The following is a 12670-nucleotide window of genomic DNA, read 5'->3' as shown; positions in this document are numbered from 1 at the left end:
TGAATTGGAATTGGTCTCCACGTCTCTGCATTTATCGCGCCTTCGTTTTCAATTCAATTAAACTTTTATTCAGTTGGTTTTGTTCAATTCAACGCTAAATTTTATTTATTTAGTCAAACTACGATTGGACCCGAGGGAAAACTGATAACAGAAGCGATTACGTTTTTAGATCATAAAAATCGACTGTAGTAGAAATTTTGTTGCTAACGACAATAAAAAGAAAATAAATAAACAAAATACTACATCGCAGAGGGGTTGAAAGCCGGCATCATCTGGGGCTCGGGCAAATTCGAAGTTCGTAGTCCCGTCGTGGGCGGGTTAAAATGAATAATCTAATAGGATTAGTCTTAAGAACCCAAGATCCGAACGGAGCAATAACAAAACCCAAAAACAAAGGCAACAGAGCCGCAAACCAAAACGTGTTAAAACTTCCAATCTCAGTATCACGGGGGCGGGTTAACCATAAAACTCATCAAACTCAAAACCGACCCCGTGAAAATTAATCATTCTATTTTCTTACAAATGACTCGTCCATCCCCGTTTGAAGCCCCAACATGGCTATTGGTAAATAAGCGCAATACATCTGAACCATTACAGAGATTCGCAACCCATATCCCTAGCAACCTATCTACGATTATGCAAACATATTCGGATAAAATATTTTCTAAAACCAAAATTCAAAGTCTTGTCTAGGTTAAAGTGGAATTCATTTGAAAAAAAAATGTATCAGATACTAAGGCGATAATGATAATTTTCACTGGATATTATGATAATGTACCCGCAACATGATGCGCTGCCGACTCGGTGAGCGCACACCACTGAAATCTAATAAACCAACGATTACAATATGTTTCCATACGATAGTCATGTCATCGCCACTAATGCATTTTTGTTATTTACAATGGGAATACTGCGCAAAATCTCAGGGGGATGGCAAAGTGTTTTATATCACCGGATTCTAAATTGACGTGTTAGTCGTATAAAAAGCAGGGTGTTCGGGTGGCCAGTCTTTAGACCTAACGGCCGGTTTGGTTCACAAACATGTGGATAAACGATACCTTCCGTTGTTCTTTGATAATTCTGTCGGCGTTGCTGGGTTTGGTCGCAATTCACAAATTCGTCGCCGCCGATGCCCCGGACCCCTATTTGGGTAGAGCGGTGAAGAGATGTCAAAATTCGAGCGATATGAGATTTATGACAATAGGTAGGTCTATACGTAATACCTCGATACGTAGCGAGTTTGAATGTCATATTTTTCCGAGAGACTCGCCTCTCGAGTTCATAGCTTTGCCCTTAAGGAGTTAAATACACATTTCGAGCTGAACTAAGCAGTAATTTTTATTTCAGATAAAGTTTTCTAATTACATCAATAATTCTATTCCTCACAAATCGCTAATGCATTATGCGAGAGAGCCGAACTTCTTCATTCCGCGTTATTTCTATCCATTTTGATTCATACTTTTTAGATGCCCTTTGTTGGATTTTTGAATATTCTATCTTGTGGAATATTTTTCTATTCGAAGGTATCGTCGGAACCAGGGATAGAAACGACCCGTACAATACGTTACTGGAACGAGCCGAGTTGATGCTGTTGCGGGACCGTTTCGGCACCGTGTACCATCTCACCGAATTCGATTATGGCAGTAACGGAACGGGAGTGGCGCAGACCGCCTGCTACGTGTTAATGTTCGTAGAATTCAGAGTAGTTCCCGAAAAAAGATCGTCGTATTTCTCTGAAACAGGTAGGCTTACGCGCAGCTGGTTAGTGATCGCTATAGTGATGTCGATGTCATGAAAAATTCCATACTCCGCGTAAAACGTTACCACATTGGATTTACGATTAAAAGCGAAGTATTGTCGAATATGTAACCACTATCGAATTAGTTTGCGCGCTAGATATCGAACTAATCCCCGGAGATAGTTAAATATACCCGTTGGATCTACGTGCATGGTTTATTCATTTAATCACGGCAGAACTACTAAAAGCCATTTTAATCTAATTGATCACAGCCGAAATGACGCATCAATGCTAGTCCCAGCATTATTTATCGTCACATTGTGTCGTACCACTTCTTGATATCGATTAGGATATTCGATTACCGAACTATTGCTTGTCTTTAGTTGTCGGTTTTAGTCTTTTATGGTGACAAGTCACCTTTTGTTGGACCGTCCGGGCTGTTGCCTCGACTCACAAGATACGCAAGATGTTTAACATGATAACATGTTCAACTTATTATTAGTGTATCTTTTCTTGCCGGGATACAAATGTGCCCTTTCCAAAAACTATAAAGGAAAATATATCGTCAATGCATCACGTTATATATTGAATTTATATACATTATATTCAATATATATCATCATTCATTTCAGATCTGCTATGGTACGAAAGAAATCAAGTCGATAGAGTTGACTTTTTGGTCGGTAGCTACGTAGCCAGCGCCGCGTCGATATCGGCTCTCAAAAACATTCCCTATTTCGTGATCACGCCCGTGGACGACTTACAAACGGAGCACCTGCGACTGACCGGTCAGATCGCCGGACCGATAGTTAACATGCAGCCGTTTAGGGAACAAACATGGCTGACCACGGCGGATTTACTGCGATTCCTACAGTCGGAGAGAGTTTTACTCCTACACGATATCCATTATATCGTAGGTATGTAAACTCTAGTTACCTTTACCTTAGAAATATCTGCATCATTGTTAATTTGTTAACTACCGAATTTCACTATTGGGATACCGAAGAAACCAAAAATTATGGCAAAAAAAGTAGTGACGTTTTGACTCAATTCTATGAGCCATTTCCAAAACTAAGGCATCAGTGACGTTTAGACTTATTTCTATTAGCCATTCTTAAACTAACAGTTTTCTTTTTGTAAAATTAAAAATGGAAACATTGATTAATTCATTCATAAACGGCAGCCTCGATACAGTATTTCTGATATTTGGATTTACTGATCGCGGACGAATTTCTATATAATCAGGACTTCTAGTTTGGGATAAGGCAGCGTAACTTAAAAAGCCCCAGAATGTATAGCTACATCATGCAGCCGATTGTCTCGGCCACGGCTTATGACTTAAGTCCGATGGGGGTCTTTGGTTTCTTAAATCCAAGTCATTACTGGTAAACAGTGATTTTTATACGATTTTGAGTTTTTTCTAAACATGGAATATGGTGAGCAAAAGCAAAATTATCGAAGCGTAGTTTAGTGCATTTTAATGTATGTCGATAACCCCAACGGATGGATGTAGGCGTATTTGAAATTCAAATTGAACATAAAAATGTAGTAGGGATTAAAAAATGAATAAACTATACGGTGCATTTTTTACTATTTTGATTAGTTTTTTCCGTATAAGCTTATGTTTACCAAAATCGCGTTGTGAACATGGACATCCAGTTCCACAGTCATGTTAATAATCATTATATACCCTTTTCACTCAATATCTATTTATTGCCAATGTCATTACGAAAATATTGGACCCGGTTCCACCGTTGTCAGGTAGAGTTAATTCTGAGTTAAAATCAGTTCATTTCAAGCGAGTTAACTTGAGTCAAATCTTAACTCACAACTGTGGAACTGCATCATGGCGACCTCGGAATATTTTCAAACTCTCCTTTAAATCGATAGAGAAACGAGTTTATTTTTCTCTCATTTCGCAGACGTAGAGCGGGTGAAAACGTTGATTCTACTGGAACCCGGTTGGTTGGTCGAGAATATATACCCGCTGATGATTCGCGGGACGAAATTAGCGTATTATCAAGGAGAGGTCGGCTACACGATCGGCGCCGACCCGGACAGCATCGACGACATCGTATATTTACTAAGATCGCGCGACATAGATACGGTCGTGTTTTTCTTTCACCGGACCTACAGATGGGCAATGATAACAGATGTAAAGAAATAACCACAAATTAATGAAGAATGATAATGATTATAACTTTATTTCCCCTTGAATTACAACTTGATTGTCGGTACAAAGGGAGGTATACAAAAAGATGATTATGGGCGTATAAACTAAGATTTTGAACTTCAGTCTGTAGTCAGATATTCATGGGGCGATACAAGGAAAAGGTCTTGAAAAAGTAAAGGAATGCTTAATGAATTAACTTTAAAAACTTCCAGCCTTCTTGCCTATGCCTACACATGGCTAAATATGGCTACATCGATCGCTGCTGATACCGATGACGTCATTCAACTTGATTGAACGATATAATTATAAGTTATTAGATTATTAATGATAATCAAAACAGCGTCACGCTGACATGCGATCGACAGTTTTATTCCATATTTTTCAGTTAGCTGATATAGTTGACCAGACAGGCGTTAAGTCCTATAAATGGATATGCGGAACGTTGGAGGTACGTATAACCCTATTGCAGCCAGTTCTTTTCACAGTAAACCCCCTCCTAACTTGAATCAGGGACCGTCGATTTCTTTTTAGCCTAAAGTGATGATTCGAGTAAAACAACGAAATGAGAATTTATTTCATATTCTACTGTTAGGGTTCTAAGAGATGAGATAATTCGACCCAAGTGACAGATAATAAATGTGCGATTTTATAAGCCTTAGTTGATAATGTTGTTTCTGTTTTTACCAGATCATATAATTCGCATGAAAGCTTAATAGAATAGAAATGATTCATCGCATTTTACAGGGCCCTAGCGACGAAGGAACGGTCGCGTTTCCGCCCAGCCAAACACTGTTGAAACTCAACGATCTGTACATCGACGTACCTTCATCGTTCAAGAAGAACACGAACAAAACGAAGGATGATCCCGGCTCGTCAAGGCCGGGCAGAGTAACGGCCGACACTGAAGTCGATATGTACCTGTTACAATTTAGTCATCTGATGCGCAGGGTACTGTCGGGTATGCGGACGGGCTTCGATGGAAGTCGATTTCACGCGTCTGTTCTATCGGTAAGTGTGTGTTGCAAGATTTCACATTCTAATTTATGAAATAAACGCTTTCGTAAAACCTTTCTCCAAGGAAAACAAAAAAAACACAGTGTTGATCGTATACTTCAACCATCATACCGATCAAAGTGCCTCGGTTGAATATTTTGAAAACTTACTTTTGAAATGATATTATTAAATGTTACTTATTTAGCGCGGGTTACCTATTTACAGCAGTTCAAATGCAAAGGAGAGTCTTCTGTGGACAGATGTCTTGAACTCCTTTTAGAAATATTTCTTAACAACAGCGACCATCATATACGTTGAACTCATGCGATCATAATGATGACGACTTTTAAACAAACGACGGTTTATACTCAGCGAACTGAATTGGAAATACAAATTAGCACCAAAGAGACGACTTATCTCTAAGCGATTAGAAAATTCCCGGAAATCTTTTTTCAGCGAGTCATTTCATTGTGATCCTCGCGCCACCGCCGGACTTGCGGAGGAAATAGATTTTCCCATTTCGATAGAAGTCGCATTATATTGTTATACTTTTCTTTTTGAAATACAGAACAAATACAACGCGTCGCGGCTGCTCTTTCCGACATGCAATCACTATCTCGATCCGATTCGGTTGACATTCGACAGTCGTGGTATTCGAAAACAGCCGAAAATCGCCATAGCGAAGGTTTTCGCTTCCGAAACGAAAGTTGTAAGTACTTATTCGTATGATTCATTCACGAAGGCTTAGGAATGATTCTTCCCTTAGTTTTTGAACAATAATTTAAACAAAGATCTCGGTCAGGGCGACATGGGAAAAGATATCAGTTAAAGAAGGCGTTCTCGTGGCGCGCTATACGAGATTCAGTTCTCCAGTTGTGAGTTGTTAGGGAACTCTTGAGTAACAACCGTAGAACCGGGTCCAGTTCTATTTAGGCGAACTCCCGAAAAATAATTTTGAAAATTATGCTCAAGTGAAGACAATTCTAACTCCAGGCGTATGCGTGGAAAATATATGCGTATATTAATTGAAAATTGCGTTTTATTGGAAAAGGTCAATCAGTTATATTTCATGCCACCATTTTGAGGGACCTTGAAAAATTCAAATACTCTATACCAAAATCCCAAATTCCCTGCTGCAGTTAAAGCCATCACGACCACTTGATTACATTTCTGTAAACCATGATACTAAAATTTAACGATCACTTGGAAAACTTGAACAATTCTTTTCAGAACACGTATTGGCAAAATACAACCCTATGGGAGCACCGATTTGTAGTCGATACTGGATGTCCGGTGTATAGTCCATTATTCCACTTCAAAATCGTACCGCTGATAGTGAGTATTCGTTTTTTTCGAATGGATTTCATTTTTCTTCGCACTATTGAATACCATGTTGTATTCTGTACCACGTGGACAGGGCCGGTAGCTTGAGAAATAATGCGGATGGGTTCATTTTTATTTGGCTGGCTAGAACTGAATCTGCGGGGAAACTTTTAAAATTTCAATAGTATTACTATTAGCATTAGATTTCGAATGTATTACCAAATGAATAATAGTATGGGTAGTGTGACCAAGACTGGTGTGTGGGGTGACTGGAGTTATGGTTGTTTTAGAGGTAATTCCAATATCACCGATACAAGATTCATTTCTGTGGGTTTAAATGTGATTGCTCCCGGCAGCTTAGATGAATAATCGATTCATTATCATCGTCATGCGTCTCAGAATATCGTATACACGTATATACCGTTTAAAAGAAATCATTCTCGATCCATCGTCGTAGTTCAGCGGTTCAAGGACGATTGAACGAGCGGAATTTTTTCGTCGAAGTCGTCTGAAGTTATGCTGACGACCTCGAAAAAATTCCTATGCATTTTATATGTAATTAAAAAGTTGGAACTGATTCATTTTTGCTAATTGGATTGATTAGAAACACGGAAATACAGATGGAGATTTAATAGTCTAATTAAGCGAATAAAGATTTCTTAATTGACAAGACGACAGGGCGTGGTACAACTGATTTCCGCGATGGTAATCGAGTATATCTTTTTAAACGACAGTCTTGCCGCCGGTTGGGGTCGGCTTCCTGGCAAACTGTCGAACATGCATGCAGAGGCAAACATATACAGCGAATAGGAATTAATTAAATCATTTGAACCGTCGAATATGTTCACTCCATCCCAAATATATTTTCTGGGAAATATTTTTCGAATTTGGCGATACTTGCTGTCGGTTCAGAAATATCGGTAACTTTATGGTAAATTGTCGGTATTGGCTTGTTCGACATGCTAATTTTGGCGACTTTATAGATCAACTTCTTAGTGTAACTGAATTTCCGAAATGAACCGGGTGTATCTCACTATCAACGCAAGTGCATATTCAACAGTTAGCCCAAAAGTTAGCGGATGGTCTGAGGGATGACCAGATGTGAGAGTTGAGATATGGTAATATCTTGAGGCCGTTCACAACGTTCTCTTTTTGAAGATCAAATTCCGCAGTTCGGTTCTGATTTCTTTTCCCGTCATCAGATACAAGTACAGATTAAACGAATAATTGATCATTATAATATCGACGAGGGCGGCGAAGATATTCTCGAATTCTGGATTCGTCCGGACAAATGGGCTGAATAAAGTAGCGGGGAATGTCGTGGCCATGAAGAAGATGCACAGTAACAGAACCAACACGGTTACCTGGTTTGAGTATTTCGATGCTCGGGTCGTTACAGATTTACCATTTCTTCTGAATAGTGCGATCGAAGTTATTGCGGACGTGATGGCTATTAAAACAAACGGGCCCATTGAGATAAGAACAGACTTAAGCAAAGGCTTGACAATTTGGGGCATATTTTTGACGATACAACCATCGTTACTGACATCGATAGTTACAAATAGATAGCTATAAATTAGCACTACGGAGCAGACAACGGAGAAACAGAGTTTAGAAGCAGTATTCGGGCTCCAGAAACGAGGACCTCTAAACGGAAAACAAACGACGCACATTCGCTCGGTAGCTATAAGGACCAGCGTCCACGGACTAATCGTAACGCTCGATGATAAAAGATACTCGAAACATATACATTGAATTCGTGTTGACGGTTTGATCAGCAATATCCTCCCGTAAAATGTGTAAGATACAACGTTGATGTATTTCATCAAACACGTGACCAGTACCAGAGTGTCGCAGACGGCTAGTTGAACGAACATACGACTGTAAGAACGTCGCCCTAGTTTACGTTGCAACATAACCATCACGATCAGGAGATTACCGATGAATCCTAGAATAAAACAAAGACTGGCGAATACGAGATAAAACCACAGATAGGTTCCGTTTATCGTAGTTGCAGCTAGCACGATGCTTCTGTACGTATTGGAGAGATTCGTGCTGTTCTGCTGGATAGAAATTGCAACCATTGCGTCGACCAATCAGACTGTATACTCTCAATTACAGAATCAAAGTTATATATACATTTCACAATCGTCCACGCCTTCTCTCTTCGTTCGTCAATTCAATTGACCTCCGATCTAAACTATCAAGTTTTATAGGAATTTATGAAAATAAGTTTATATATAACGGTTTCGCTCAAGATTCAAAACATCACAAATCTATTCGTTGATATGAATTTAGAGGAGTTTCGAGGAATACAGTATGTAGGTTCTGTCTTTTACTGCGGTTAAGTTGAGACTGGTAAAATTCTACCCGGAGTCCTGTGCCAAATGCCGAGTAAGAGTTTACGAAATACAGTAGGCTCTTGTCTTAAACTAGTAAAATTCTACCCCGAGTTGATTTCAAAATACCAGTCATACTCCACCCCGATGCTTCGACTAATCTATGAACTTGACTATAATATCTCAGGCTATTTCTATTACAAAATTATCACTAATCATTTTCTTTGAAGGAGGCCCCGTATCTGACGGTGATCGAAGACCCGTTAGAGGTACTCCAAGGCAACGACAGATTCGACGGCTTGTTGATCGATCTGTTGAGAACGATCGAGGAATATTTACTGTCCGACTACGACATAAGACTGAACGTCGACATTGACAGCTCTTCGATCGAAACAACGGGCGGCGGGAAAGTCGCGAACGGCACCGGTTGGACAGGCGCAATCGGTCGATTGGTCAGGAGCGGCGACTACTTACCGGTAAGATTTTGAAATGGAACTTATATTATGAACGTAATGCCTAATAGAATTGATAGCCCGTGGATATCAGAATTATTTTCATTAACGAATATTTTTTTATGGAAATTTATAGAAAAATGTCCTTGAACGTTTTTTGCTAATAGTTGACATCACCCACTTGGTTCTCGGGTCGAGACGACCCGACGACGAATTCGTCGTTTTTACCTGTTTTCCAATCGTAGTTGTAAATAGTGTTAAATAAGTTAGGCTGAAATAAAACGATGTTTTCCCCTAATCGGCCGGGTCAAGCTGCAATGAAATGTGCAATCAGTTCATTTCTACAACTGCCGGGTCTGTTATGGTTAGCTTGATCACGATTTAATAAAAAGTATGATCATGGCAGATATGCAAGGCCGGGTCAACTTTTAAGCTCAGCAGAGTAACAAGATATCAATTTTTATCCTAAGTTCATTTTCATATATATCTTAACCCAGAACACTGGTAAAACTGTGTTCGGTCAGTCAATATAAATTTGTTGCATTCCGATGGCTTGAAACGTTTTCCGAATTCTCTTATTTTCCGCAGATGATACTTGGAGCTCTAACTAAAACGTTGGATCGCATGCAAGTCGTACAGTTTACGCCGGGATTCATTTTCGACGGTATCACGGTGATATACCGCCCGGTACGAAAGGAAAACTCCTTTTATTCGTTCCTGAAACCGTTCGACTACGGCGCGTGGATTGTCGTTTTGGCGGCGATATTACTGTCACTCGTACACCTCAGGTAAGTGACAAAATATTGTTAGTGTAGACGAAGTGACTGATGTCTACAATTCAATTGGAGAAAAACCGCAAAATTGCCCAAAATTAACCAAACAAAATATGTCGACGTTTCGATTCTATGAGCCATTTTCAAAAGTAAGAGAATAGGGAATCATTTTCAAAAATTGCTCATAGAATAAGAATAAAATTTGAATTGAATTGAATTGAATTTATTTGCAAAATAAATTGTTACAAAAAATATCGACACAATATACATTATATTCAGAGTAACAATATATAGTGCGAGGAGTAAGGAGAAGTCAAAATTTGACTTATACGAGTCCTTACCCCTCGGTCAACAATCACACTCACATGCACTCATCACTTACACATACACGCACATTCGTTACAAGAATCACCCTTTACATATATAAACAATTAAATGGCGGCCACGTTGCGGGCATTAGTATTTTGCGACCAAATAATTGGTTAAGCATTTTTTAAAGAAAGGGCGTGATTTCGAAGATTTGAGTTTTCTGGGAAGGGAGTTCCAGGATCTTGCACCTTGGATTTTTAATGATTTCATTCTAAAGTTAGATTTCGCATATTCCACTTTTAAATTTAGTGGGCTACGAGAAGGTCGCCCTGTCATGGATTTTAGAAAACAGTAAAATTCATTGAAAATTGATGGTAAGTTTTGATTAATTTGACTAAAGACAAAATTGCACAGCTGAAATTGATATATGTCGTGTAGCTTTAAGATTTCTAATTTCTTGAAAATTGGAGATGTATGTGCTAGCCAAAAAGAATGTGTTATTATCCGAATTGCTTTCTTTTGGAGACGAAATAAGGGTTCCAAGTAAATATTACATGAATTACCCCAGATTAAAGTTGCATATGCAAGATGTGGATTGACAAAACAATAATATAAATTTTTAAGAACACCAAAAGGAAGAACATGTTTAAGCCTATTGATGATTCCAATTCCCCGGGAAACCTTTCGAGAGATGTATTGAATATGGTCCCGCCATGTCAGTCTCTGGTCAAAAATTACACCTAAGAATTTAGTAGTATCTACACGCGAAACTCTTTGTCCATCGAAAAAAAGATTAATTTGACCTAGACACTTATAACCAAAGACAATAAAATGAGTTTTAATAGCGTTCACAGAGAGCCTATTTGCTCGAAACCACTGAAGAAGTTTCTCCAGCTGAGAATTTAAAACTTGCTCTAGTTTCTTGGGGTCCTTATCGCTGATGAAAAAATTACTATCATCAGCGAAAAAAATTGACTCTAGGAGTTTACAAGAAGAGGGGCAATCATTGATATATACAAGAAAAAGCAAAGGACCTAGGATTGAGCCTTGAGGAACTCCGAAAGTTATATTTCTAGTTGGAGATAAGGAGTTATTATATTTAACACATTGTTTACGGTCTTCTAGGTAATTTCGAAACCATTGTAGAGGGGGCCCACGAATTCCATAATTTTCCAATTTTGAAATTAAAATATTATGATTGATTGTGTCAAAAGCCTTTGACAAATCAACGAAGACACCAATCGTGACTTTGCCATTTTCAAGATAATCAGTTATCTTATCCGTAATAAATGCTAAGGCTGAGGCAGTGGATCTATTTTTCCTGAAACCAAATTGACGATCTGATAGAATATTGAAATTTTCAAGGAATGCCTGGAGTCTATTATAAACGAGTTTCTCTATTATCTTAGATATAGCGGGAAGGACAGAAATAGGTCGATAGTTATTGAACTGCGATTTATCGCCACTTTTAAAAATAGGTGTTACGTGAGCGATCTTAAATATGCTAGGAACAATACCCGTAAGAAAGCTATTATTAAAAATATGACAAAGGGGTTGTGAAATAACTTGAATTATTGATTTCAATAGTTTAGTGCTGATTTGATCACAGCCACTGGATAGTTTATTTTTAAAGCCATGCACAATTAATTCAATTTCATTTGGTGTCGTCGGTGACAGAAAAAAGTTTATATGATTTCGTTCCTCTAGAAAATCTTTAAAATGTTTATCGGAAGGCGGTATTTTTGATTCTAAGGAGCCGGCAATATTAACAAAATAGTCGTTAAAACCACTGGCTATATCATAATCTGTTGAAATTACTTTGTCTTTATATACAAATTGAGAATGGGGTTTATCGCGTTTCTGTTTATTGAGTAAGTTATTAACCTGTTTCCATGTTTCTTTAGGATCTGATTTACAGGAGGCGAATACATTCTTATAATACATTTGCTTACATTTCTTTAAGATCGAATTGAGCTTATTTCGATAAGTACAGATTGTTTCGGTAATCCCAACGATTTAGGCATATTTTGTAAACAAATGAAAATTAATAGGATATGACATTTTATCACCTTTTATCGTTTTCTTTCTATTCTTCGACTCTTCGGTATGATAAACCCTATCTCTTACACTTATGCAATAGTAGCGAATTAAGCTCGTAATTCAAATAAAAATCTGATTACAACCTTCAAAGTATTTCTGATTTTTATCCTTACGCTTGCTGTTTCTATCTCGGGTAAACTGCACGTTTGTATATTTCCTATATAGATTTCTTTATTTCTGGGATCCGATGAAAGACGCCCAGGCCGACACCGAGCGTAATTTCCGATTGAAAGCCGTGTCGTGGTATTCGTTCGGAACGACGTTTCAGAGCGGAGCGCCGTACGAACCGATCTCGACGCCGATGCGCATCTACGCCGTCACGTTGATGTTCTTCGCTTCGGTAGTGATCGGCTGTTACACGGGCAACATGGCCCGCTTCCTCACCGAGGTAGCGTTCGAAGAGCCCGTCGAAAAGCTGACCGATTTCGCCGACCAGGAGGAGTACTCGTACGGAGTGGTCGCCGGCAGCA

General features: G+C 38.7%; 1 protein-coding gene across 1 annotated transcript; it reads left to right on the top strand.

Moving 5' to 3' along the window:
• The first annotated feature begins 916 nt into the window (after nucleotides 1–916).
• Nucleotides 917–12619, top strand: LOC141912898 (glutamate receptor ionotropic, NMDA 2B-like). The gene is made up of 12 exons (XM_074804321.1): nucleotides 917–1204; nucleotides 1524–1742; nucleotides 2371–2655; nucleotides 3661–3893; nucleotides 4297–4359; nucleotides 4656–4919; nucleotides 5473–5613; nucleotides 6135–6239; nucleotides 8797–9042; nucleotides 9607–9806; nucleotides 12366–12540; nucleotides 12593–12619. The coding sequence occupies exons 1-12, from the start codon at nucleotides 1042–1044 to the stop codon at nucleotides 12617–12619; spliced, it is 2121 nt and encodes a 706-aa protein (XP_074660422.1). The 5' UTR covers nucleotides 917–1041.
• Nucleotides 12620–12670: the final 51 nt, after the last annotated feature.

This window comes from Tubulanus polymorphus, chromosome 11 (genome assembly GCF_964204645.1).
Source record: "Tubulanus polymorphus chromosome 11, tnTubPoly1.2, whole genome shotgun sequence".
Lineage (NCBI taxonomy): Eukaryota > Metazoa > Nemertea > Palaeonemertea > Tubulaniformes > Tubulanidae > Tubulanus > Tubulanus polymorphus.
This window is presented reverse-complemented; position numbering and strand designations above follow the sequence as displayed.

What these genes read in the sequence shown, in the direction of transcription:
- LOC141912898 (XM_074804321.1), top strand. Translation starts at nt 1,042, where the DNA reads ATGTGGATAAACGATACCTTCCGTTGTTCTTTGATAATTCTGTCGGCG. An exon ending in TATGAGATTTATGACAATAG is followed by an intron (nt 1,205 to 1,523) that starts GTAGGTCTATAC and finishes TTCTATTCGAAG; the next exon opens with GTATCGTCGGAACCAGGGAT. An exon ending in GGAGCGGCGACTACTTACCG is followed by an intron (nt 9,043 to 9,606) that starts GTAAGATTTTGA and finishes TATTTTCCGCAG; the next exon opens with ATGATACTTGGAGCTCTAAC.